Consider the following 27,266-nt stretch of genomic DNA (forward strand, 5'->3'; position numbering starts at 1 on the left):
GACTTGTACTGTTTGCAATTCCTCCTGCCTCAGCCTCCCCAGTGGTGGAATTACAGGCATGCACCTCGGTACACAGCTTAATGCACAGGCTCTCATCGTTGGCTGTGATCGCCACATAGACAGGCGGTCAGAAAACGCCAGGGACGAAACACGCCACTGAGGAAAGGAACTCAGTATGCACTACGGCTCTTCCACGTTGGTGCCACATTAGAAGCGCCAAGCACTCAGTAGGGTTTGCTCCTCCCTGGTACAGACCAGGAGCAGAGCCGCTCCCTGATGCTCAAAAAAAAAAAAGCGGAGCCCAGGTACGGCGGGCCCAAGCGCAGCGGGAGCAGAGAGCCAGCATCCGCTCGCGCTGCCCAGGCTCGCCCCGCACATCACATGCACAGGACACTGGGTCTGCTTCCGACTTCACCGGCCGCGTGGCCCCGTGGCGCATCCCAAACCAGGCGGGGCGCTCACGACTGCGGCGAGCCACGCGGGTCTCGGAGGCCAGGCTCCTGCCCGGTCACTTGACTGCACCGCACGGAACGCGCGAGCAGACAGACGTCCGGAGGGCGTGCGGGCGAATAGACCCGCACGACAACCCTCGCCGAGCCGGGCGGCGCCGTCGCAGCGGTTTCGTTTTCCCAGCCGGCCGAGTGGCCGGCGGGCCTCTGCGCACGCGCGGCGCGGCCCCGCCCCCACAGCGCGGTCCCGCACCCCGCCCCCTCCTCCGGCCCCGCCCTGTCTGTCTGGTCCGCCGGCGCCCGCGCCGCCCGCCGTCTCTCCGCCGCCGCCCAGGGCGCGGAGGGCGCAGGCGCGGTAACCAAGGCGGCGCAGCCGAGTGAGGATTTGAAATCCCCGCGCGTGCGCACTGCGCCGCGGCCCGCCGAGGGAGGCCGCGCCTCCGCCCCGCCGCCCCCGCGCCGCCTCCCCGCCCCTCCTTGGAGCGGAGGCGGCGGCCCCCCCCCCACCCCCCACCTCCATCCCCCGGTCCCTCCCCGCGCCCGGGCGCCGCCGCCGCCGCCGCGCCGCAGGAGCACCGTGACTGCCTGCCTGCCTGCCTGACGGACGGCCCGGCGCTCTGGGCCCGCCCCCTCGGCCGGTCGCCGCCCCTCCGATGGCCTCTCCCCGCCGCCCGCACGCAACGCCGCCGCCGCCACGGCCCCCTCGCCCTCCCCGCGCCTCCTGAGCCACCCGGAGCCGCAGGAGCGCCGCGCGCCCCACCGAGCGCCGCCCGCGCCCACCCGCGCGCCCCGGAGCGCGGCTCAGGCCGGTCCCCGTCCGTCCCTCCCTCCCTCTCTCCGCCCCGTCCCTCCGTCCGTCCGTCCGTCCGTCCGTCCCGCGCGCGGCCGGGCCGGCCCGGGGCGCGGCGGGGGCGGGGGCGGGGCGCGGCGGGCGGCGCGGGCCCCCGCGGGGGCGGCGCGTGGATGGATCCGCGCGTGGCCTGGATCCAGCCCGAGCAGAAGGGGCCGGCCAATGCCCTGTGGATGCAGATCTGGGAGACCTCGCAGGGCGTGGGCCGCGGCGGCTCCGGCTTCGCGTCCTACTTCTGCCTCAACTCGCCGGCTCTGGACACGGCGGCCGCGCCCGGGGCTGCGGGACGCGCAGCGGCAGCGGCGGCGGCGGCGGCAGCAGCGGCAGCAGCAGCAGCAGCAGCAGCAGCGGGAGGAGGCCCGGGGCCGGCGCCCGCCGCGTCGCCCCCACCGCCTGCACCCGGTCCCGGTGCCACCGCCACCGCCGCGCTGCCCCCGGCTCTGCTGACGGCGCTCGGGCCCGCGGCGGACGGCGCGCGGCGCCTGCACAAGTCCCCGTCGCTGTCGTCGTCGTCCTCGTCCTCGTCGTCGTCCAACGCCGAGTCCGGCACCGAGAGCCCCGGCTGCTCGTCGTCGTCGTCCTCCAGCAGCACCTCGCTCAGCCGCGCCGGCGGCGGCCGCACCTTCTTCAGCTTCGCCGACGGCGCGGCCCACGCGCACCCGGGCCCACGCGGCCCCGCGCCCGCCGGCTCGCCGCCGCCACCGCAGCAGCAGCAGCAGCACCAGTTCCACCCGGGCCGGCGGAAACGCGAGAACAAGGCCAGCACGTACGGCCTCAACTACCTGCTGTCGGGCAGCCGCGCGGCCACGCTGAGCGGAGGGGGCGGCCCCGGGGCCCAGGCGGCAAGGCCCGGCACGCCGTGGAAGAGCCGCGCGTACAGCCCGGGCATCCAGGGGTGAGTGCGCCCGCCTCGCGGGGCCGCCGAGGACGCCGGCACTTGAACAACTCCCGTTAGGACGGGATTGACAGTTCGGGATGGAGGCCTGGGGACAGACGGGCACGCCGTTCTCAGCTTCCTCCCCTCCAGGGCTGGGAAGCCAGGGGGGCCTTGCTGGTTCAGACTGGGGAGCTTAGGAGCTTGTTCTTGCCGATAAGTTAAATCGTGTATTTTAGTGTGGTCAGGTTGAAGGTATTTTTTTTTCCTTCCTTTTTTTGGAGACAGTAGGTTTTTGATAGTGATACAGCTTAGCCATCAGGTGAGATTGAGAAGTGGGGTGCTGTGTGTGTTGAGGTTACCTAGTACGTTTTAATTCTGGGCGGACGTTAGCAGAGCATCACCTGGGGATTCTAAAAAGCTGCTTGATGGCACGCAGAATTCTTTCCTGTGTACTCACGGGAAGGTGTCATTTTCATTTAGAAATTTTCCACACATCCCAGAGGACCTTTAGGGTTTAATGTCCCCAGTGACAGCAAGGTGGGGGCGTTGGTTTGGAATTGCCTCAGGTGTGACTGCTCTTGTGTGAAGCTATTCATTCAACCCGTTGGCTTTTCTGAGCCTCTAGAACAAAATATTTGTGTGTACTTTGTGCGTTTCAAGACTGGTGAGCTTGGCTTGCCTCAGTTCCTGCGGATCTAAAAGACATCGAAACCCCCCTCCCCTCAGGCCTTCTCAGGGAGCTGGATCTGCTGACAACCCAGTTTATGTTGGCTCCTTGGGTTGCTAGACCCTGAGACTCGTGTGAGGTAACTTCTTAGGGGACCGATACTCTGCCGAGTGTGTGGTACATTGTAACATTGTAACGGTTGCGCATCCTGCAACTTGTTTCACCTGGTTTGGGGTGGGAGTCATGAGCATGCACTACAGACCTGGGGGAGGCCGGTTTCTTCTGCTGATTCTCCACTGCTTGCTTGTAGAACTTTCTGAGGCAGGTGTCAAGGAACAGATTGTGTGTGTGGCAGAAGCCTCCGGAGGGAGGTTTCTAGACTGTTACATAACTGTAATGGAACCAGTGTCTCTACTGTTAGTTGGGGCTTGACCCGGGACAGTTCCGCTTGTGCACCAAGCATGAGCAGTGTGGGCTGCCCCTCTGCCGTAACTGTGGCTCTCGAAGTGGTCTCGATGGTGGTTTGTAAGCTGGTCAGCCTCTGTTAGTCTGGGTGCCACTGTGGGCCAGGTGTGTTTCTAGAGTCTGGGGTGGGGTGAGTGACATGTAGTCTATGGATCCCCCAGACCTGGTCCATCCCTGGAGTGCCCCTTCCTGGTCTGCTTGAACATTGCTACCTAGGTGTTGACACTCGCCTCCTGCCATCCTTTCTCCCAAGTCCAGTCATCGATCAGATGCTGTCCCCTGGGCCTGAGTGTCTCCTCATACTTCAGGCACATCAGAATCATCTCTGGTGGAGGCTGTCGGAGCAGTCCTAGACTGGTGTCCGTCCGATTTAGTCACTGTGGCCTAGCCTGTGTCCTTGGTCATCACTGTCAGTGGGATGAGGTGCTACCAGCTCCCAACTCCACAAGACTCGCCTCGTCTCCCACCCTTCCCCCACCTCCAAGAGAGATGAATGCCTGAACTCAGTGGTGCTTGGGCTCTGTTACTCAGCTCGCCTTAGACCCTGCCTCAGTTTCCCGTTTACTCAGTTTAGGGCACTACGGTATAGGTCCTAAGAGGACTCTGAACCAGCTAAGAGCCTTGATCCTCTCTGGACCAGGAGATGCCACCCATATCTCTTCCACGTGCCTGGTGACTTATCTGTCTCAGGTGGCTTGTGTCATGGTTTTGTTGCGGGGGGGGGGGGGTGTGAATCCTGGAGGAAGAGCTTGCTAGCCAGCTTGGCCGGCCTGGGGGGGCAGGGTACCCTGCCTGGTTCCTCCTGTGAATGACCTTTCGGAGGTGGGTAGGGAGAATTAGTAAACCAGGACAGCAGTAGAGTTGGGCCTGTGTGTTAGGAGTAAAGGTGGCCCCAATGATGGTTTCCATGTGGCCGGTTGGTCTTATGTGAACTGACCTTGGGATGGCAAGAAAGAGACCTGTCTGAATCTTGTCATGTCTACCAGCTTGTCTAGAGGGATGTGTGGGCCAGCATCAAGCCTTGGTGACTTAGTAAGAGACAGAATGAAGGTCAAGTGTTGGCTGAAGTGTGGCCCAGTTAACAGTGAGGGGCCGGTTTGGGAGGGGTTGCCAAGTGTTCTTTCTAGTCTCAGGGTATGCCTTTCAGGGGACACCCTGCAGACCTCAAGAAAGGTGGTGTGGTTTTCCAGTGGCTGAGAGTCCACGGCTCCTGCTGAGCCCAGCTGGGTCTCCTCCGCCTGGTGGACACGTGGCACCTGCAGCACCCATCCTTCTCTGGGTTCATGGACTGCTAGGCGGCTTTCCACTTCGGGTAGGGTGAAAGGACAGGCTTAGAGCACGAGCCTGGAGAGTAAAGACGGTGAACCCCGGTGTGAGTGCTGCCCTGGCACAGGCCTGAGCTGACTTCTGAGACCGTTGTTTAGGACTTGGCATACGTAGTGTTGGACATGCCCACTACATGAGCTCCTCTCCCAAAGCTGGAGGCAGCTGTGGATGGGCTCTCTGGGTTCTCCCTTTCTGTGTTAACCCGCCTGGCCCTCTGCGTCCTCACCTCTGACCCACAGTTTGATTCCTTTGCCGTGGTCGGTCTCTGGCTTTAGAAGCTCCCTCAGGTTAAAGGTAAGGAGAGTCCTTTAGGTGAGGGTGGGGTGTGGGCTCATGCATTTAGCCACATCCTCCTCACTGCCGTCTTCCGGCAGGAGTGCAGAGGACACGGGAGGCCTTTGCACACAGCTGCAGCACCGTGACCTGAGTTGGCTCTGAAGGTTGTGGCCGTCCAGGTGTGCCCGTAGTAGCAGCTGTCGGGAGCGGTTTCTTGGCAGCCCTCCTCGCCATGGTTGGTCTTGATGTGTTCCGTGCCCTTGGTGACGGAATCCCATTGTCTGCGTGAAGCCTCCGGGGTCAGCAGTGAGAGTGTGGTTGTGATTGGGGTGCTCACAGGGCTGCACGCATCCCTCTTCTGAGGGAGGGGGTCCGAGCTTGATGGAGCAACCAGGTTCCCTCTTCCCGCACGCTTCCTGCCTGCTTTGACAGAAGCAGTGGGCCTTTCCTCAGAACATCCCGGAGGCTCCACTGGGAAGGCACTGCTGAGGGCCCCCTGGGGTGTACTGTGGGACATAGGGTAGTCTCCGTGATCTCCTTCCCTGGGCTCCTGTGAGCATCGGGTGCGTGGGAAGTTGTAAGCGCCGCCGCCTCTGCTGGTGACGGTGGTACACGTGGTCTTGCTTCACAGAGATGGTCATAGTTGAGGAGGGAGGTGAGAAGGGTCACCCCACACAGATGCTGAGACATACTGACCTGTACATTAGCAACACTCTTGTACAACGCTCCTCCACACGGAGACGGAAAGGCTAGGGCACATGCTGCTGCTAGGGTGCCTAAGGGGAGTCCTGGAGGACCAGCCGCTGGGCCACGGGGCTGTCACCAGTGAGCCATGGCTTGCTCAGGTTGGAGAGCTGATTCTGGAGAAGGCTACCCAGCAGGACAAGGCCAGTCGAGTTTTTGGACTAGAATATTGAACAGGCTGGCAAAACCCTTTGGAAACATGAGAGGCCCTAGGGTTAGAGAGGCCCTGGGTTTGGTTCCTTACACCAAGGAGGAAAGAAATAGAAGGGGCGCGGTAGGGGGGGACGAGGAAAAAATGGAAGCCTAGAATGATTTTAAGCAAATTTCTTATGGCCATGCTATAGAAGTTAGAGAGGGTCTTGGTGTCGTGATCTTTGGATGAAAAAGCAGTACTGTTTTCACCTTAGGAACAACATGCTTGTGGCTGAAAGTATTTTTTAAGTAAACTTTTATGTGTTTTTCTTCTTATATATTTACTTATGATTTTTATGTATGTGCCTGTGTGAGTTTATGTGGATCATGTGTGTAAGCATCCAAGTGTCCACATTTGCCAGAAGAGGCCACTGGATTCCCCTGGAACTGTAGTTACAGGCAGTTGTGGGCAACCAGATGTGGGTGTTGGGAGCAACCTGGATTCTCTGAACGAGCAGTAAGTGCTCCTAACTGCCAGGCTATCCGTCTAGCTCCTTAAGTAGACATTTAAAAGAAAAAAAAAATACATAATTTTAAGGCTTGTGCTTCAAAGCCTTGGCTATTTTTTATTATAAATGTGAGCTTTTGGGTATCATCTTTAAAGAGTTCATAGGAAAGTGGCCTTTGGGAGCAGGGATCCCAGCGCACCTTGGACAGGAAGAGGCTGTACCTTGGTGAGGTGGGATGGATTGGCATCAGATCTTAAGGTTGTGAAGGGCAAGTTGTACTTAGAAAGTAATCCAAGATCTCAAGTCCAGAGGCTTCTTGTGATACCGCAGCCAGATTTCAGGCTGCAGGAGTGACCACCCTTCCCAGCAGCCATCCCTAGAGCTTGTCATGGGCCAGTGTTGCTCTGATGAGGCCAGCTCCAAGACCGGCCAGCCTGTTAGTGTTGCTTTTCCTTTAAGCTAAGCTGGATGGGACACTAGCTCCAGAAGGTTGCCCAGGAGAGTGCGGCCTGCAACAAAGGCAAGCAGGTGATGCTCTGTGTGAACGTGCCCAAGTGGGGCGGCCATGTCTTCTCCCCAGTTGGTGTGTGCACTGACTCAGTCAGCATCGTGTTCTTGATATTTCTGTGCTTTCCTGCTTTTCTGTGCTCAGGTAGCAAAGCACTGTGAACTGGCTTTTGGAACAGTTATCTCATTAGGCATGTTCTTGGAGTCACATTAGGAAAGCTTGGGTGGGTTCTCCATTCAGCTCTTACAAGGCAGGGGTCTGAGTATCAGCTGGCTGGTGTCACATCTGTCTCCAGGGCCCACTCTGAAGCACATTCCTGCCTTTGTGGCACACAGGCTCTCTTCTTTTCTAGGGGCTCCCTGTATTTTGTTTGGGCTTTTGGTCCATTCCATCTTCAAGCCCACAGGATGCCTTAACCCTGACGTCTCCTGCCAGTTAGAGGAGACCCCTTCCCTGCAAGGGCTCACATGACTGGGTAGACCATCCAGACACCCTGTCTTCAGGGCATGTAATTCAGTGTGATTCAAAGGCGCACAGGTCATAAGGCGCACAGGTTCGGCCACTGGGTACTGACTGCCACACACGCAGGCGTTGTTCAGTGCGGAGTCGGCTCTGCTGTGGGAAGAGCAGGCTGTGGTGGCTTGTCCAGCACCATGTCCTTTGCTTGGGCATCAGCCCATTGGCAGTGACTCTTGCATATTGTCAGTTCTGTCCTTTGGCTTGGTTGTCACTCCTGAATTTGGGCTGGGAGATGACAAGAGCTGTGTGACTTTCTGTGCCCCTTGAAGGTGTATCATTCTTCAGTCTCTTATTTTAAAAAAAGTTTAGAGAAGAACCATTTGATCGCACAGAGACTGTGACTGAAAAGTCCCAACCATGAGGTGCCCTGCATTGGTCAGCCTGTCTTGGTGACCCCTGGAGTTGCCACTTGGTAATTACAAAGTGGCCCATCACTGTTTTGTCTAAGATGTGGGCAGCACCTGCTCTTCAGGTCAGGTTGATGGAAGGGTGGCTTCCCTAGGCCTCGGCTGCAGAGCGTGCGCCGCCTCCTGGAGGAGCCGAAGGCGCTCACAGTTCTTGCCTTGTCCCTTCCCGAGCCCCTCTCCGTGGTTAGTTCCTGTGGAGTCAGCTCCCGCTGCCCCAGCCTGCCCTCTGGAGTCGGCAGCGTCCACCTTCTCTGCCCGCCTTTCTCCTGTGGCTTGTGACACTGCTCTCCACAGAGGCTGCTTTGCACAGCTCTGGGTCTTCCCGGTGTTGGTTTCCCGAGGGGCAGCAGTGGGCATAACCTTCCAGTTCTAGTCCTGGGAACGGCGGAGGTCGGTTAAGGGAACACAAAGTTGAATATTCCCGTTTCTACCTGAGTTTGTTTCCCATATTGGGAAGCGTGCACTTGGCTTTGAGAAGCTGCTGCTCACATACTTGGTCTGGTTCTAGCTGATTTTACCTGGGTTCTAATTCCCACAGCTCAGTTTCCCCACCTGAGAAGTAGAACCTGTGACATCTACCTCATAGCAGTCAAAAGAAAACTCAGCTAGTTTGTGAGCTGGTCTGCATGTGTGGCAAAGGCTGCTCCTTCCCTCTTTCCTTCCCTCTTTCCTCCCCTCAGGAAATAGAAACCCAAAAGGGCTTCGTGTTGCCAACAGGAAAAGCCTTCCTCTTTTTTTTTTTTTTTTTTTTTTTTTTTTTTTTTTTTTTTTTTTTTTTAAATAGGCAAAACTACAGACCCAAAGCTCCAAGTCTTAGAAAGGGGAGGAGGAGGATGTTGGCTCAGCTGAGACCAGGATTGACACTGGGCAGTTTTGGGATAGTCTCCCCGCCTCCGCACCCCCCCACCCCAAATCTGCAGTTGTATTTTAACTGCAGACAGCACCTCAAGGAGTCTGTTCTGGGTTGAGTGTGTGTTGTGTAACTGGTGGCTGGTGAGTTCTGAGATGCGTGTGTTGTGGTATTGGTCCGTCCGTGGGTTATGAGTTCTTAATCTTGTGCTCAGAGTGGAGCATGAGTGGCAGGAGATGACCGACTCTCAGGTCTTTGCTGCCTCCTACACCGTGGATTTGTCGGGAGGACACAGAGTGGGCTGGGGAGCCAGGGAAGCCGGGGTGGCAGAGTCCCGTGCAGAGGAGGGCATGCTGTATCTGTCCTGGGTAGAAGCCACTGGCCATGTGTACTGGCCAGCACTTAGAGGGGGGCCAGTGCAGGTGAAACACGGAGTTGAAATTTAATTTATTGATTTGTTTTTGTGGAGTTGGGAATCAAGGTGCTCAGCTTGAGTATGCCGGACAGACACTGCTCATGAGCACCCTCCTGAGCCCTTATTTAATGTTAGTTAAAATTTAAATGGCCGTGTGTTTGGACAGTGCTGACTTTGTGTAGCTGTGCGTTCTCTTTGAAATAGTTTGATTCAGTAAGTTGCTGAAATAAATTGAAACTCAACAGCAGTGAAAACTGTGTTGCTCAGCAAGTCGCTGTGGATAAAGCTCTAGAAATCATGTTTCTGACTTTCCAATGCAAATCTTTTAGGAAAGGCTGATATTTTCATGACTCAAGCAGCATGGAATAGGAGAGTGCAACATGGAGCAGCTTTGAGGAGACGTGATGGCCGCTGGTGTTTCACACATGGGCTGCTGATAGCTTTGGAGGTCTCTCCCAGTCTGTTTTTCCCAGCAGCTCTTGTGCACAGGATTCTGGGAGGCTAGTGAGCCCTGCTCCACTTTCCTCTTTGACTTCCTGGTTCACAGCCACAAATAAGCAATATTTCTTGTGTTTTACAGACACAAACCCAGTCTAGATTGGCTCCCGTGCTCTGGCAGTCACTCTGCACTTGTACACGCCGGTCAGTGCTGATGATGAGGGAGCCAGCCACCACCAGACCAAGGCATAGGCAAACCCGGAGATAAGCTCATAAGGGGCCTTTACTGTCCCTAGGATTCCCATTCCTAATGAGAATGGGCAGATTCAGACCCTGCCTGTGGTTCCTCTTGTGTGGGTGCTTGGCTGGGTGGGGGAAGGGGACAGACAGAGGAAGACCTTTGGGACTGGATCTTACTTCCCAGGCAGTCTCAGAGATTGAGTTCTTGGCAAGATGGAGAAGCTGTGAGGTGCTGACTTGCAGACTCTTGACTCCCACTGGGAAGGCCGGGTACCCTGCACTCCTTCTCAAGAGCCCATTTTAACCAGACGAGAGAAATTTTCCAAAGACCCTTAGATCTTGTCCAAGGGCCATGTAGGAAGTGGTAGAACTGGGCCCAGACTAGCTCCTTGCCTGGCAAGTCCATGTACTTCACCACTGCCTTCCAGAGAGGGCGTGGGAGCATTCGAGTTGAGAGCCAGAAGCATGATTTGGTGAAATGGCAGAGACAAGAGGTATGGTGAAGTGTAATGAAGAAGGAGTATTTTGGTCACAGGCATCTTCTCTAAATTTAAGTAGCATTTTAAAAAGTGAGAAACAATCATGATATGGTATCTAAAAGTGAAAAGAGCCCTTGGCATGGTCTGGGAGAGTATAGCTACCAGTTACTTCATGAATCAGTCACCAGGAACTAGTATGTGCACAGGAGCAGGATGCTAGAAGGAAGGCCATAGCGCTCACATGACACACTGAACTAGAGTGGGCTCGAACACCGTGTAGGACTTGCAGGGAGCAGCTTGTGGAATGAGGAGAGCTGCAGGGAGCTCACTGTGCAGGGAGCCTTCTTAGCTGGGGGCTCTGCCCGTCTTGGTTCCCGCCCGGCAGTGGCCTGCTGTCTGTCATCCCTTTACCCAGTGTTTGCTGCTGCCCTTCAGGATGCTCCCAGGAGGCATGGCACTCAGCAGAGCAATCCACCCAGAGTAGCACAGCTGGCAGGGGCAGGCTGTCAGTGGAGCCCAGGCTCTAATTCCTGGCTCACTTGTTAACTAGGAGCCCTGCAAAGGGGCTTGCCAGAGAGGTGAGGTTGCCGGGAGCAATACCTGTGAACCCTGGGCCAGATGCTGCCACGACTCCTTCCCTGGCGTCTGAGGACTGGCTTTAAATACCTCCAGGAACATGAGCGTAGCTTCTCACAAATCTAGCGGCAGGACCTGGAGCTGTGTTCTGCTAGCTAGAGAGTGGCCTCCTTCCTTGCCACCTAGTTTACAGATGACCTTTCAGAGTATTATGCCCATTCATTTTTTCGTTGTTGTTTTTTGCTTGTTTGTTTTTTGAGAACGGGGTAGCAGCCACTGCTGACCTCAAATTTTCCTGCCTCAGCCTCCTAGCTGCTGGGATTACAAATCTGAGCCACCATATCTGGCACCAGTTTTAAAATAATGATGCATTTTTGAAGCTCATTTCCTTAGAAGTAGGAGCTTTGAAGTACCACAGTCCCATCACCCAGAAATCACCGGGATCATTAGGTGACCACAACTATAGATGGCATTCTCTGAGATCCTATAGGGGCCACTTGGAGCCATCAACAACAGACTCACTAGAACCATCTTCTTTTAAACTTTGGTGAATTATTTATTTTGCTTCAGTAGGAGATGTGCAGTTTCAGATAGAAACACAGGCTTCTGAGAGCTGCTGCCGAAGCTAAGATTGTAAGCTGATGAAAACCCAAGTCCAGAGACCCCGTTAACCAGGCGCTGATGCTCTCAGTGTGCAGGGTTCCCGCCTCCTGATGGTTCACAAGGCACTGCTGAGTTTGCTGCGTTCACTAGCGTTTGTTGAGCCCCTCCTGAGCCAGCATGCCAGGCCCTGTTCTCAGGACTACCCGTGTGGATTCTGGGCAGATTCCAAGTTGCTGTCCTGTGTTGTCATTAGCTCAGCACGGTCAGCCCTGCTTCCCCGAGGCGTCGTGTCTTCTGGCTAGGTTCTGGGTTACTCTGCTCTGACCCTGTGTCTGCAGTTTTTGCCTGCGATGTATAGCATGGTGGATCTTCATACTGCACAGCAGCCTCTGCCCGTCCCTTTTTGCAAAGGGACTAGATGGCAGGTTTTCTTGAAGAGAGGATAAGGGCTGTGCTGTCTGAAGGGTCGCTTGGCTGGCTTTCCATCTCAGAACAGTCACCACCACCTGTCCTCCCAGGCTGGACCTTGTCTTCTCTGGTTTGACGATAGTGACTAATCGCCCACCTGTCCAGAACACCTCTCGATCCAGGCAGGCCTCTGCGAGGCAGATTTTTCTGTGCGCTGCAGGCTGAAGTTGGCCTGCCGAGTAGGGAGAGCCTCTGTCATGTTGCTGGCTTTACCTTCTTGTTTTGGCGGTGTCTGATACCTGTCCATCTTTGGATGCCTTGTTCTGACCCCTGACTTTTCCCGCATTAGGGACATGTTCCCTCTGGTTTTTCTGTGGAGCTGGCAATGAGATGGCTTTCTCTTCGTCTTTATTTTTTCCCCTTTGGGGTTTGCTGTTCTTATGATGCCATCCTGTGCACAGCACACTTCCCCTCACTGCTTGTCGTAGTCCTGACTTGTGTGAATATGTTCCTATGGGAGCAGCCCCCGGCCCCAGTCCATCTACAGTTCTGAAAGTCTGCCTGTGCCACGAGGATCACCAGATACTGGCAGCTGAGGTGCATGCAGACTGAGCTAGGGAGCTGTCTTGTTGGGACCGGGATTCTGCTTTGAGTTGTTTCAGCTTTCCAGGGCTCAGTGCTCTTGGCTTATCCCTGGACTTCCTAGAAGGCCTGGAGGCCTCTTGTTTGCAGTCAGCCCCAGGGGACAGAGATGCTCCTGGGCTCCAGCACTCAGTCTGCAGCGCAGGAATGCTCCTCCCCAGGGTTTCCTTGCCTGGGGCTGCTGTTCCTGTCTGGCTGCTGTTTTCCCTTCCAGCCCCAACATCAGCACCAGCCCTTTGGAAGGTGGTCCCTGGCAACTCCTCCTGAGCCTGAGCCACGCAGCATCAGTTTGTGTTTCTTCATAGCTCTGGTTGTTTATTCGTTTGCCCTCCACGAGGAAGCCCCTTCCAGGAGAGCAGAGTGAGAGCGAGGGCCTCCTTTTGTCCGGTCTCGCTCACTGGTCTCCAGTACCTGCCGCACAGTAGGTCCTCAGTAAATGACTGGAGCACGCAGGTCACTAAGCACTGGCAGAAACCTCTGGGCCTTTTGGGTTGTTTTCCTTTCCTCTCTTAATTTCTGCCCTTGCTTTCTACATTTTTGATACATTTCCATTCTGAAGGAGTCCCTGTTTCTTATGAGGTTCTTTCTGTCATCTTGTGTCTTGGCCAGGGGCATGACTGCAGTGGGGCGTGTGCATGGTGGATGGCAGTGATGCAAGAGTGACCAGTGTCTCCCAGGAGCACGTACAGCCCAAGTCTGCAGGCAGCTATAGAGCTAGTCTGCACAGTTTCCGGTCTTGCACCTGTAAGGAGGCTGGGCAGCTGGGCTCTTGGGGTGGGGTCTGATCCAGTGCTTACTCCTACCCAGCTCCCTGTTCAGTGCATGGAATTGTGGGATAGGTTTTTAGGGGCCCTGGCTTTGCAAGTGGGGTGAGGACCACCTGGAGTGACTTCCTATAGTAGTGACCTGAGAGGAACCCAATCCAAAGGACCTGCAGAATGTGTCTGCCAAGCCAGAGGGACCTACGCCGGGCTAGCTTTACGGTAGAGGCTCTGAGAGGTGGGGTGCCGGCGGAGATGCAGGCCTCAGGGTGCCTTCTGCTCGACTTCGGTGTGCCGTGGGAAGAGTGCTAAAGCTAGAGTGTGTTAGGGTTTGGGGATCAGGTTATAAAAGCAAGAACTTACTGAAGAAGATTTAAAGGCTCACAGAAAGAAGCTGCCCTCATTCCCTCCCCGCTGCTGACCAGTGTGTGTCTCTATTTTATGGTGGCTTGCTCTTGTAACAAAGTATCATTCCGTACTTGCTTGTTACAGTCTAGTTCTGGGTAAGGGTTCTTACCCTCATAGTTTTGTGTTGTTTGCTTCCTAAACCATTGGGAATCACACACTGTATCCCTTTGTGTGGAAGGCTTGCCCTTAGGTGGTATTTCTAAGCAAGGTGGATGCCTCTTCCTTTGTCTGCTGCAGTAGCCCATGGCATGAAGTGGACTGAGGTGTGTCCCTCCCATTTTGTGCAGAGTGGCCCAGTCATCATGCTGAGTGCCAGTCCCACTCCTGCATTTCAGCGTGCTCAGTGGCTCAGTGCTGGGGCAGGTTTCATCTGGTCCAGGGCTCACCCGACTTCCCTCTGTAGAACGGGCCGTAGCCATGGCGGCTCTGCCAGCACTGGGAGAGTCCCTAGTGAAACCCTTTCTCCATGGTGTAACTGCTGGTGAAGCTAAGCTCTTGTTCTGCCTTATGAGGAAGAACGTAGCCTGCTGAGTGGCTCCAGGACTTTTGCAGCGTCCTTGGGTGTGCTCTGCCTGGGTGGCAGTCTTGGGCACCTCTCATAACCCCTTGGGCTCTGGAAGGTTTTTGGACTTCTGTCTGTTCAAAGTCCAGACTGACAAGGTTAATCACCAAGCTTCAGAGTGCTCCCTTTCCATCTCTTGTGTATACTAGTTGGTATTAACCTGTTGTAATTAGTCTCCTGATATGGGAACCTCAATTGAGAAGTTGCCTAGATCTGATTAGCCTGTGGGCATCTGGCTGGAAGATGGTCTCCTTGTTAATTATGTAGGAGGGGTACCAACTGTGGACAGTGCCATTCTCTGGGCAGGTGGTCCTGGGCTATATGAGAATTCTACCTAAGTGTGAGCCTGAGTGAACGGCTCGCACCATTCCCCCGGGCTGCTGAATTCCTGCTGTGATGTCCCTCAGTGATAGGCTGTGACCTGGAAGTGCAGGTCACTTAATGATGGACTGTGACCTGGAAGTGCAGCCACCGCTTTGCTTCGGGTCAGTGTTTTATCACAGCAACACTTTAATCCTAACCTCCCTTGGTGCCCCCAGGGAGTAGCTGCCGCTAGAGAGACCTTTCTTCTTTCCTTAGCTTCCTGAGGCCAAGCCCTCACTCACCTCTGCGGTATAGCTGTGCCTCCCTATTCCGTTCAGCAGCCTACGTAGAAGATGGGGACCAGCAAGGCTCCTGCAGCTGCTCAGAGAGCAGCCAGTGGGAGCCCCACAGACACCAGGCCAGCACTAGGCTGCTTCCTCCCACTTGTTTTGAGCCTGCAGTTTAAAAATAAAAAGTGTTTGATAGTCTGGTTCAAAGTTTCCTAATTTGTTTCTGATTCAAACTTTTCTAATTTGTTCAGATAGTTGCCTTGTGCCGTAATTAAATGAGTGATTTATAATTAGTTCATTAACTATGCTAGTTAATGATGCTTTAAGGAAGATTATCTGCCCTCAGAATAGGAGAAGCAGTTCTTTGATTGTCTCATGGATACTTGGACTTGTCATTTGCTTAGCAGCCTGTTGCTTCTGGTTGGTAAAGAGGTAACTGCAGCTCAGTGCCCTTGTGTCAAAGCAAGCTGCAGGACCCTCCTGTCCTGGCTGCTCTGTGTACACTAGTCGGTATTACCTACTGTAGTTAGCTTCAATCGTCAGCTTCACGGGGGTGTGTGTGTGTGAATTGTATCAGTTAATTTCACATAATTGTACCAAGGTGCTGTTTTCTGGCAAAAAAGGGTGCCTGAAGCAAAAGGTTCTGGTCTCTCAGAAACTACTGATTGTAAAGTTTTTTGAGGCAGAGCATGGTGGTTTTGCACACCGTTAATGCCAGGACTTGTGGACAAAAGCAGTGGATCTGTGTGAGTTTGAGGCCAGTCTGGTCGACATAGCAAGTATCAGGTCAACGAGAGCTGTGCAGTAAGACCATGTCTGAAACCAACAACAGTTAACCCCAAACAAAAGCTTCTGAAGACAAAGTTGGAGGAAGAGAGAATCATTGACAGTAGCGGACAGTTTTCAGTGGTTTGTACTGGAAAAGACTGGGAAGGGAAAGCAGTACTTGAGTCAAGTACAGGCCCGGTCATCGAGTACCAGTAGAATCGTGAGCTGATAAGATGAATGGTGGCCTGGCTCTAGGTAAAGGAGGCAAGTGTTAACAGTTGGAGAGCTGTCTACTTGTGGGGTGCAGAAGCTGTGTCTGGGCAAGTTGAGACGCTATGGTGCCAGCTGCTCACAGTTGGATCTGTTAAATGCTGTGGCCACATCCAAGGTGGGTCACCCATTTTTTTTTGTGTGTGCTCTTTCTCACTTGCACACACACTCTCTCTGATTCACTTTGTGTTATGTACATGAGTGTTTCACCTGCATGTATGTCTGTGTACCACCTGGGTCCAGAAGAAGGCATTGGGTTTCCTGGACCTGGAGTCCAAATGGTTAGGAGCCTCCATGTGGTGCTGGGGTCAGAACCTGAATCCTCTACAAGAGCAACAGATGCTTTTAGCTCTGTTGTTTCTGTAGGTTTCCCCATCATGATCTTGATGCCCCTTGTTCATAGAATCCCTCTTCCCTCTCTTCAGCTGGACTTGTGGAGCTTGGCCTGGTGCTTGGCTGTGGATCTCTACATCTGCTTCCATCAGTTACTGGATGAAGGCTCATGTTTGTTTTTCTGAGTCTGGGTTACCTCACTCAGGATATTTTCTAGTTTCATCCATTTGCCTGTGCAGTCGAAGAGAATTGGAAGAAGGATTCTATGAGCAAGGGGCATCAAGATCATGATGGGGAAACGTACAGAGACAACCAAACCAAGCTAGTGGGAACTCATGAACTTTAGACCAACAGCTGTGGAACCTCCTTGGGACTGGACTAGGCCCTCTGCATAAGCGAGACAGTTGTGTAGTGTAGTGTGCTTAAGGGGCCCCCTGGCAGTAGGATCAGGATCCATCCCTGGTACATGAGCTGGCTTTTTGGAGCCCACTACCTATGATGAGACACTTTGCACAGCCTTGATGCAGGGGGAGGGGCTTGGACCTGCCTTAACTGAATCTACCAGGCTTTGTTGAATCCCCACGGGAGGCCTTGACTTGGAGGAGGTGGAAATGGGGGGTGTGTTGGGGCGGGGGAGAGGGAGGAGGGAAGAGAGGGGGATCTGTGGTTGGTATGTAAAATGAATAAAAAATTCTTAATAATTATAAAAACAAATAAACAGATGCTCTTAGCCTCTGAACCATAGCTTCAGCTCCAGCTCCGTTTCCTTCGGTACAGACACTGCTGTCACTCGTTGCCCACTCTTCCTGTGGCTGTTGTGTCTGAGCCATCCCTGCTGCAGGCTGTGACTCCGCTCTGCTGCTCATTTCTTCATGTTCTTTACTGGAGGCCGTGCAGCTGCTGGCCCAGGGTTGAGAAGAAGGAAGGGCAGCACCTCTGGGCAGCTTCGAAGTTGTGCTGGTGGGGTGGGGAGTAGAGGAGCCAGCTCTGCCCAGGCAGGGGCAGGAGGAAGGGTAGGGACCAGGAACCCAGGTTCCACAGTGGAAACCATCCCCCTCCCAGGATGGCCACTGCTTTCCTTGGTAGCTGGGTTTGCTATGCAGTGATTTGGTTTGGCTTTGTAGCTGTGGTCTTTTCTTCTTAAAAATAGCCCAGTGATCCAGGCTCCATGCCCCTGATCTGGGTGTTAAGGGTAGAAACTGATGGAATGCACAGGAGAGATGTGAGAAAATCTGTTTCCCTCTGGTGTTCTAAGATGGTCTCATGTAGTTCAGGCTGCTGTCAGCTCTCTGTTCTCATGCCTCTATCTCCAAGTGCTGGGATTTTAGATGTGGGTCTCCACACTCAGTCTGCCATTACCCCTTGAATGGATTTGGACTTCCAGGAAAGTGATTATAGAGGAAAACTACCTTGTTTTTCTATGAACTTTAATTTTCAGTAGAAAAATATACTAGAAAAGTCAGCTCTCTAGTATTCTCCTGGTGAAAACTAAAGCTCACCAAGAAGCCCCTGGTCTGGCCATTTTCATCCTCAGAATAATCACAGAGTCCCTAGTTCAGGCACTGCAGTGCTCAGTGCAGTCCCTGTCCCCATGGAATTGGAGCTAGGCCTGGCCTGTGGGCCAAAAGCCATCTTCAGTATCTCAGAGACAAGCATGGTCCCCTTGGTTACAATGTTCCGTTTCTACACTATAGAAAGAGCAAATGGAGTACAAAACTCAGGATGCTCTGGGAATCCAGCACTACAAGGTGGTGGCAAGCATTTCCCCAGAGGCTGCTGATAAAGGCTGAGCACAGCTGGGCTGCTTTCCCAGGGCACGCAGCCTGGCGGTTGGTGAGTGGCAGGCCCTAGAGTATGAAGACAAGGTTCGGACGGAGTGAACACGCAGGCCTCCAGCACATCTCTTTGTGTTCTTCCTTCTCCGCACCTGGTGGAGGCCCCAAGAGGAGTGGAAGCAGGGACCCCACCAGGCTTCTAGACCACCGGACACCTGTCCCTTAGCTGGCAGCTGCCTCCATGCACAGCGGTGGCTTTTCTCACTGGGGCAGTGCTGACCACAGCAGGATTAGCATCAGCTCCCACTAGCTATGGGATGCCACCTCTGTGGCCCATGAGAGCTGGACCGTGAGGCAGCCACAGGCTCTTGAGGTCTGCCCAGACATGACAGTGATGCTCTGATTGCCCATGTCTGTTAACAGCTGTCATCAATCATCAGACATCCTGTCCTCACTGACTCAGTTTTGTGGTGTCTTGGTGACCCTGCTTGCTTCCAGGAAAGGCCAACAGGAGGCTTGGCTCTTTGTCTCACCCCCTTGTCTTAGTTAGGGTTTCTCTTGCTGTGCAGAGACACCATGACCATGACAACTCTTATGAAGGAAAACATTTATTTGGGGTTAGCTTACAGTTTCAGAGGTTTAGTCTATTATTGTCATGGCAGGAATCATGTCAGTCTGCAGACAGACATGGTGCTGGAGAAGGAGCTGAGAGTTCTACATCTGTATCTTCAGGCAGCTAGAGGTGAATTGGCTTGAACTCTTGAGGCCTGAAAGCCTACCCCCTAGTGACACACTTCCTCCAACAAGGCCACACCTCCTAATAGCACGGCTCCCTATGGACCAAGTATCCAAACACATGAGACTATGGGGCCATTTCTCTTCAGACCACCACACCCTCATCTCAGGGCACCAAGGCAGTCTAGCAGCAGCAGTATTCTGTTCTGAGAACACAAAGCACATGTTCTTGACTGACTTTTTCCCAGAACAGTGGTACCGTTTCCATTCCATTTCTCATGATTTCAGATAGACGAGTGCCTGTCCTGCCTCGCTGATAGGACCATAGCACTGGGATGAGCCCCTGTGTTCTCATGGGCACCTGGGTAGGCTAAGCCGTATTTACTTGGAGGGCCGCGCTCTCTCGGCCCTGAGTGAGTGATGAGGCGTCTGAGCACACACAGTGTTTGCTGTGGACCAGAGGACTTGTCACCTCCCAGGTGTCCTCCTGGTGACTTCCCTTGAGGCCTGGGGAGCAGGAAAGCAACTGCTTGATACTGTTGGTGTTTCAGACGTAGCTTCAAAGAAGGTTGGATGTGTGTACTGCTTTGCTAGTGAAGACTGGAGTCACATTTGGCCATCGGACCTCTCTGTCTACAAGATGTGCGGTGTGGCCAGTCTGTGAGCTATGCATGAGACTAGTGAGCTGGCCTCAGTGTTCTGCTGTGGTCTGGGCCAGTTATTTAATTATCTTCTCTGTCTCTGTGTTGGCCTATTTCTGAACCCTGCTCTCGGGCTGTGAACTCTGCTGTTCTCATCCTGAGCTGCTGAGACCTGGGGCTGTTGGGCTCCTGTGGCTGTTCATGTATCTTTCCCGTCTCAGGCTGTGTGTTTTATCTGTCATGAGGCACCCAGTGGAGGTACCTGTGTGGTTCAGGAGGCCTTGATGGGGCCTGCACCTTTGGCTGGCTGCTGCACTGCCCAGTGGTCATCAGAAAACGCCCTTGCTGTGAGTGCAGCTCTCACACGGACACTGTTGAGAATGTTTCCTTAAAGGCTGGTCAGAAATGCACTAATGCTTGGAATTGACAAGGATTCACCTGTGCAGTTAAACCATACTGTGAGATTTCGTGTACTGCACAGTTTTCATTTCATTGTGTATTTTCATAGAAAAGAAACTCGGGGCTAGAAAGGTGCCTCAGTAGTAAAGCGCATTGGCTATTCCTCCAGAGCACCTGGACTTGGTTCTCAGTGCCCACATGGCAACTCTCTGCTGTCTGTAACTCTAGTTCCAGGGGCTCTGATGCCCTCTTAGGGCCTCTGAGAGTACCATGTTACAAGAGGTGCACAGACATGCTTGCAAGGAAAACTCCCAGACACATAAAATAAATAGTAATAAAAACTAAATAAGCTGGACCTTTTCTAAGTGTAATTTTTATTTCATGTGTAGGGCTGTTTGCTGTGTGTCTGTCTACCGTGTATGTACAGCGCCTCTGGAGACCAGAGGAGGGTGACAGGTCCTCTAGAACTAGAATTACAAAGAATTGTGAGCCACCCTGCTGGTGCTAGGAATCGAACCTGGGGTCCTCCGGAAGAGCAGCCAGTGCTCTTAACCACATCACTCCAGTCCCAGAAGCTGGCTTCTGAGTGGCTCCAAATATATTTTCATCTATAGAAAAAGGTAAGATTCTGCTTAATTGTAACTCTTGTTTTTCTCTTTTATCCTCCAGGCTTCATGAGGAAATAATTGACTTTTATAACTTCATGTCCCCTTGTCCTGAAGAGGCAGCCATGAGAAGGGAGGTAGTGAAACGGATCGAAACTGTGGTGAAAGACCTCTGGCCGACAGCTGAGGTGGGTATCTGTCATGGCACCTCACCACCCCGTCAGTGTGAATGCCCTGTGATTGTTTTGTCAGCTGTGCCCACACCCCGTGGGTGTAGTGGCCCTTCAGGCACAGTCCTGGGCAGTGTCACCTGGGAGCTGCTTACAGAAGCGCTCTCCACTCTGCTTTGCTGAATCAAACTCTGGAGTGGTTCAGTGGTCAGCTCACCAGTGCTGCTGGAGGATTCATTCATGTTGACACTCTCATATTCATTTATTCTTCCTCCTGCCTCTCCCTTTCCCTTCCTCTCTCCTTCTTGTTTTCAATTCTCCTGAAGGTTAGAAAGCTCACTCCTGCCCCCCCCCCCACTTCAGTCCTGCACTTCATAGCATGCAACGTGTTTGTTCCATTAGAAATTGCAAATACAAGTGGAGCACGGTGGTGCTGCATGCCTTTAGTCCCAGCACTCAGGAGGCAGAGGCTGTGAGTTCAGGGCTAGCCTGGTCTACATAGTAAGTTCCAGGATAGCCAGAGCTACATAGCGAGAGAGAAAATTGCAGTGTTTCATAGGACCTCACTTTCACACGGATGAGTAAGTGTCTGTGGAAATGAGGCACTTGGGTATTTGCAGTTCTTATGCAGGTACCCTGCAGTATGCCAACTGTGACCAGGTAGCTAATAGCCTGGCCTGCATTTTGATGTAAACATACAAGGAATTTTCTAGTTTGTTGTAGCATTTCACCTGCTTCCTCCCCTAACTTCCAAACTGGTTTTGTTGTTTACTCATGTTTTGCAAGGCATAATGGGAGTCTGCTGACCTGACCTGTGGGGCATTTTCTTTCAGGTGCAGATATTTGGCAGCTTTAGTACAGGTCTCTATCTTCCAACAAGGTGAGTGCCACTCAGATGATTGTGTGCTTTAGTGTTTATTTATGGAGTAGATGGTGTGTGTGTGCATCCGAGGCGCGAATAGCCAGCTAACGGGAAGGATTATGGAGCAGAGCGGGACGATAGGCAGAAAGGGGAATTTAGGTTAGTATTAAGGCACCAAATTGCTTGCTTGGCACTTCTTGTCTTGCATTTAATTTCTTATGGAACAGAAATGTTGAACATTAGAGACAGAAGATGAATGGGAACTGCCTTAGTCTCCTCTACTGTAACACAGTGCCCCAGGCTGGCTGAAGTGGAAGCTCTGCCTTAGTCTCCTCTACTGTAACACAGTGCTGCAGGCTGGCTGAAGTGGAAGCTCTGCCTTAGTCTCCTCTACTGTAACACAGTACTGCAGGCTGGCTGAAGTGTAAGCTCTGCCTTAGTCTCCTCTACTGTAACACAGTGCCCCAGGCTGGCTGAAGTGGAAGCTCTGCCTTAGTCTCGTGCTACTGTAACACAGTTCCCCAGGCTGGCTGAAGTGTAAGCTCTGCCTTAGTCTCCTACTGTAACACAGTGCCCCAGGCTGGCTGAAGTGGAAGCTCTGCCTTAGTCTCCTCTACTGTAACACAGTGCTGCAGGCTGGCTGAAGTGTAAGCTCTGCCTTAGTCTCCTCTACTGTAACACAGTACTGCAGGCTGGCTGAAGTGTAAGCTCTGCCTTAGTCTCCTCTACTGTAACACAGTACTGCAGGCTGGCTGAAGTGTAAGCTCTGCCTTAGTCTCCTACTGTAACACAGTGCTGCAGGCTGGCTGAAGTGTAAGCTCTGCCTTAGTCTCCTACTGTAACACAGTACTGCAGGCTGGCTGGAGTGTAAACCATAGAAGCTTATTTGGCTCTCAGTTCTAGGGACTGAAAAGTCCAAGATCCAGAGGCCACAACTGGATCAAATGCTTCCTTTGTGTAACTAACCCACCTATGTGTCAGTGGTCTTGATCCTCTAATTTGGTCACTAAGACAGCGCCCCCAGAATCTGCTCACCTCAGAAAGGCATTGGTGATGTTTGTTGGCAGCTACATTTCAGTGGGGGTCTTTGGGGACGGGATGAACATTGGTTTTAGAGCAAGCACTGGGGCATGGGGATGTGGTTGCAGTAGTGAATAGAAAGCTTTAATGAATAGTCAAGCACAATTCTGTTTGAACAGTATTTCATGAAGATCTTTATGTGGAAGAAGTGTCAGATTTACATCCTAAAATTGTCTTCTGGGTTTGTATTTTCATGTGCATAATGTGTAGGTGGTTTTTGTTGTACAAGCTATTTAGCATTTGGAGGCTAAAGAGGCTGTGATGTCAGAACTAACGGGCCCTAGAAGCCGAGCAGATTCAGAGTCCTCAGGGATCCCTGGGCCATCATGCGAGCACCAGTAACAGTAGCATAGCTGTCTGGAAAGTCGTATATTCATTTCACCCCTTTGATTCCGGGGGCTTTGAGGGCCTCTTCACGCTTGTTTTGCATAGTTACATGGCTCAAGAGCTGCATTCAGTGCCCAGCGCTTAGGTGCTTGATGGGATTCTGCTATTACCTTTTGGTACAGAGGCAGCATGCTGGGGAGCTGGCCTCCCACGTGGGAAGTCACCTCCTGGTGAAGTGTGTTGTGACTAAGGTGTATTTCTCTTCTGACCAGTGACATAGACCTGGTTGTCTTTGGGAAGTGGGAGCGTCCTCCATTACAGCTGTTGGAACAAGCCCTTCGGAAGCACAACGTGGCCGAGCCGTGCTCCATCAAAGTCCTTGACAAAGCTACCGTGAGTATGGGGCCTGACAGCTCACCTGAGTAGGAGTCCCTCTCCACATGGTGCCAGTGTCCTCTGATTTTCCTGACAGTGGTTACTGCCTACATTTTGAAGATTGTCCTCTGGTGGTATAAACATGCAAGTGACATCTTCATGCTTAGCCAGCTGAGGAGCTGATTGGTGATAGTTGGACTTCTTGATATTTGTGAGGTCTTCATACTTGGCCCTAAGAGACAGAATTGTGTCCATGTCCGTCCAGGGAGTAGGAGGAAGAGGAAGACAGCTAGGGAGAATCCTGTGTCCCTTGTGCTGTTGACCAGGAGTGCAGCGTTGGGGGCGGTGTGACCGTGTGCTTTTATATGGGAAAGAAGCAAGCTAGCTTACATTGGACGGGGAGCACCTAGAGTTCCCCGGCATAGGAAAGGCCCATCTCAGGCTGGAAGGTGTCCTGTGGGGTTTGTTACAGTGACCCGGTCCCTGGCCCTGGTGTGCACCAGTTACCAGCTCTGCCCCCGTGGGCTGCTGTTCCAGCTTGGACTTGGAGTGTCACCTCCTCTGCAGGGTCTGCATGGGGAAGTGTGGGCTTCCTTCCCCTTCTGTGAGCTTCTCTCTGGTGCCTGCCTGCTCTGCGCACTTTGGCCTGTTTAGATGGTAAGCATGCCCGTCGAGGAGTGGGCATCTTCACAGAGTACCTGTACCTTTCCAGCAGCAGTCCCTCCAGGCATGGCTCCCCACCCTGCCTTTTGTGTACTGGGCTCTGCTCAGTCAAGACCCTTGGCCCCTCCTAAGCTGCTGAGGGCCATGCTGCACTCAGTCCTTCAGCTGACAGGCAGGCACTGTCCCCTTTCACATTCAACACCCGAGGAACCACCCACAGTGAATAGCAAGGAGATTGACTGGGCTCCATGAAACACCTGGACAGAAGTGGCACCTTCCTGTAGCCGGGTCCTTGCCATGGTCCGTCATCTTTGCCATGTCTACTCTCTCTTTGATCTCTCATCCAGGGAGAAATCCAGCTCTCTTAGACACTTGGCCTCTCCTCTTAGTGGCCCCTCATGTCTGTGCAGTTGATGAAAATGAGGCCCTTTGACGGTGCAGGAAGCATGAGGGATGTGCTGTTGATTTGTTATTTAGATGTAAACTCACTCTGGCCTGACGTCCCTGAGCCCTTGAACTTCTCAAAGTCCAGACAGTAACTTGGAATGGTGGGTGTAGCCTCTTGGTCCTCCTGACCTCCCTGCTGCAGTGTGTTGGGCACTGAGTACTGTGTACCCTGTCCTCAGTCACTTGAAGGTGGGCCCATCCCACCCTGAGGGGGTGCTCTCTATTGAGTATCCTCCCATGATATCCATGGATTCGGATCTTGGGGTGCAAAGGTGTTGTGTGGTGCAGCCTGTCTGTTTGTAACAGCTGCTCCATAATAAGTATGGTAGTGTTACTGCTTATTTCTCAGTGTATCTGACCCCTCGCCCCCAAGTCTACCAAGCAGAAATGGGGCTTATCTTTGAGCATGTGTGATATGGTTTCGTAGGGTGCATATTGCAGGTCAGCCCCCCACCCCCACCCCCAGTCCTCTTTCTCAGGCTCCTGTTCCCTTCTGGCTGTCCCACTTCAGAGTCAGCCTGTAGGAGCAGGTGCGGTGGAAATCCTGCTGTGAGGGAGGAGGGGGATGGACATCATTTGGTCTCTAGTGACCACTGAGATTAACTCTTGACAGAGCCCTTCTCTTTAGTACTGCTGTTGAGGACTGCTCATTCACATTTGTGGAGAGAGGAAGGTGGATGGCTGTCTGGAGAATGTGGATGTCAAAGCAGCTTTTTAAATTAAATCTTCACAGGTGCCAATCATAAAGCTCACAGACCAGGAGACAGAAGTCAAAGTCGACATCAGCTTTAACATGGAGACTGGTGTCCGGGCGGCTGAGTTCATCAAGAACTACATGAAGGTACGCTGTCACAGGTCCACAATAAAGACGGGATGGGAGATCTTGGTACTCATTTTTCTCATGAATATTAAAAACTTTGGTGTGGGGCCTTGTTAGTAATACAGACGATGCAATTATGAGTACCCTTTAATGGGGTTTCTAGAGGAACTCAGGAAGTACATAGCTGCTTTTCTGATTTACTTGGAGTAACTACTTACTAACATTGAGCCTCATTTTAGAGAGCTTGGGAGAAATGTTCTTTCTGTTAGTGCACAGCCTTGTTCCCGGCTCAGGGCCACACTCACAAGTTGAGGTGGACATTCCTTCTGTGGGTCAGCTCCCTTTGGAGGCCTCAATGCCTCTACGTGTGAGAATTGGCTTGGTGCTTGAGCTGATGCCTTCCGGAGCTCTGACCAGGCTGTTGGCAGTCAGGCAGACGGCTCCCTCCTGAACAGAGCCCTGGGGTCTCCTGTCTGTCGTCCACTTTGTCGTTGGATCTGCAGCATTTGCACCCCAGAGGACACTGGATCAGCCTCTCCCCATGTCCTAGCCTCCCTGCTTTCCTTCTGCTCACAGCCCGAGTGCACCTGCTTACTCCCTCTGGGTGCTCAGGACTCTTGTGGCAGGGTCCTCCTGTGTCCCACCGAGTCCCTACTGGGGGAGAGAGGGCCTTTTCATACTCCTCAGCTAGTGTGAATCCTTAAGCCTAAAGCTGGAGACAGTTCTTGTTTGGAGGTGGGGGCAAGAGGATGGATGAGTAGTTCCTTCTCTCATGTGAAGCTTGCTGTCTAGAGTCCCTGTAGAAGCACACCAGCTGACCGGTACGTGTTTGCTTGGCTTTACAGAAGTACTCGCTACTGCCGTATTTGATTTTAGTGTTGAAGCAGTTCCTCCTGCAGAGGGATCTGAACGAAGTCTTCACGGGAGGCATCAGCTCCTACAGCCTCATCTTAATGGCCATCAGCTTCCTGCAGGTGAGTGGGCTCCTCTGAACCGTTCTCGATGTACGCGGCGACCCTCACCATGGGCGGAGCAGCTCACTTCCTGCTGCTGGCTGGCTGGCTCAAGGCATGGTGTCTTGGTCAGTGTTGCTCCGGAAGCTTGATTCTGTGGCTGACTTCTGTCTGGTGATGTCCGTCTGAGCTCCAGGAAGCTTTTGTATGTTGAGACACATATATTGTGCATTCAGAGTGAGAGAGAGCAAGAGTTAGTTGGTTTATTTATATATAAATCATAAAAAGCCTTTTTCATTGGTACTGATCTGCAGTTTGTCCCCAAACACGTTCAGAATAAAGGGCGGGTACCAACCTGGGGAAAAGATGGAGAAAGTTCCTTCTATGTTTTTCTCGTTTGGTTTTGGAGATCAAGTCGCTCTAGTCGTGGATGGCCTGGGACTTACTGTGTAGCCCAGGCTGACTTGGACCCACGACAGTCCTCTGGACAGCTTCCCTGGGGCTGAGATTACGTCTGTGAGGCACTCTGCTTGGCAAGCCTTGGGGTTGGTGTCTTGAGTTAGGTGTCGTCTTTGTTTACCTTGGAGAGTGAAGCACGGGAGGCCTGTCCGCACCGATCTCTCACTCTACAGGCCAGACTGACCTGGATTCACTAGGTAGTCCAGGCTGCCCTTGAACTAGGAACAGTTTTTCTGCCTTGGGCTCCTAAGTGCTGAGATTACGGGTATGTGCTTTTGTCTCTGCTGACAATTTCACATGTATAAAATAGTACCCAAGTTAATTAAAATCCTATTACATTTACATTTGCTTGAGAAAAAAATTGCTAAATAAAAATATTTTAGCCACCCAAGTATATGTCCCCATGTATATCAGTGATTTTCCTTTGCATTTGGTGAGGGTTTATCAATTCCAGTGACGTTGTTAGCCTGCAAGTTAAACTACAGCCCGAGAGGGCTGTGTGTGAGCTTTGGCTCCCAGACTTGGGCCCTGAAGCTTGTGTCCTGGAGATGTGACAGCAGAGAAGCTTTTAGTGCTGAGCTGTGAGCTCCGCCCAGCCCACCCTGTTCTAATCTAATGGTGCAGCCTCATAGCACACCAAGTGTGGGACATTACTGTGAGCTGAATGGCTCTGTTTTTATTTCCTGAGTACCCTGATTTGAGGTAACACATTTCAGTTATCTTGTAAGAACAGTTAGGATATGCATGTCACCTTGAGAGGGGGTTCCCAGGGCCTCCTGGTGTGCTTGTTGCTGGGGTCCAGGCCTCACAGGTCCATATAGACAGGCTGGGATTGCTGTTTCCTCTCCACCTTCTGTGCCTGTGTTAGCCCAGCTGCCTC

At 52.9% G+C, this 27,266-nt stretch overlaps 1 protein-coding gene and 1 long non-coding RNA gene across 3 annotated transcripts in view; one reads left to right on the forward strand and one right to left on the reverse strand.

The window, feature by feature from the left end:
* The first annotated feature begins 1,326 nt into the window (after positions 1–1,326).
* The window catches only part of Tent4a (terminal nucleotidyltransferase 4A), a 36,159-nt gene continuing 10,219 nt past the window's right edge, over positions 1,327–27,266 (forward strand). For both annotated transcript variants that reach the window (XM_042261352.2, XM_042261354.2), the window contains exons 1-6: positions 1,327–2,194; positions 20,295–20,418; positions 21,234–21,280; positions 22,942–23,062; positions 24,888–24,995; positions 25,820–25,948. In XM_042261352.2, coding sequence (XP_042117286.2) covers positions 1,413–2,194; positions 20,295–20,418; positions 21,234–21,280; positions 22,942–23,062; positions 24,888–24,995; positions 25,820–25,948 — 1,311 coding nt within the window. In that variant the 5' untranslated portion in view covers positions 1,327–1,412. The remainder of the gene's footprint in view (positions 2,195–20,294; positions 20,419–21,233; positions 21,281–22,941; positions 23,063–24,887; positions 24,996–25,819; positions 25,949–27,266) is intronic.
* On the reverse strand, positions 3,816–5,164 carry LOC121822688 (uncharacterized). Its single transcript, XR_006063853.2, has 2 exons — positions 4,861–5,164; positions 3,816–4,652 (listed from the first exon to the last, which is right to left on the reverse strand). It is a non-coding gene; the product is annotated as an uncharacterized LOC121822688 (long non-coding RNA).

Source organism: Peromyscus maniculatus, chromosome 15, assembly GCF_049852395.1.
Source record: "Peromyscus maniculatus bairdii isolate BWxNUB_F1_BW_parent chromosome 15, HU_Pman_BW_mat_3.1, whole genome shotgun sequence".
Lineage (NCBI taxonomy): Eukaryota > Metazoa > Chordata > Mammalia > Rodentia > Cricetidae > Peromyscus > Peromyscus maniculatus.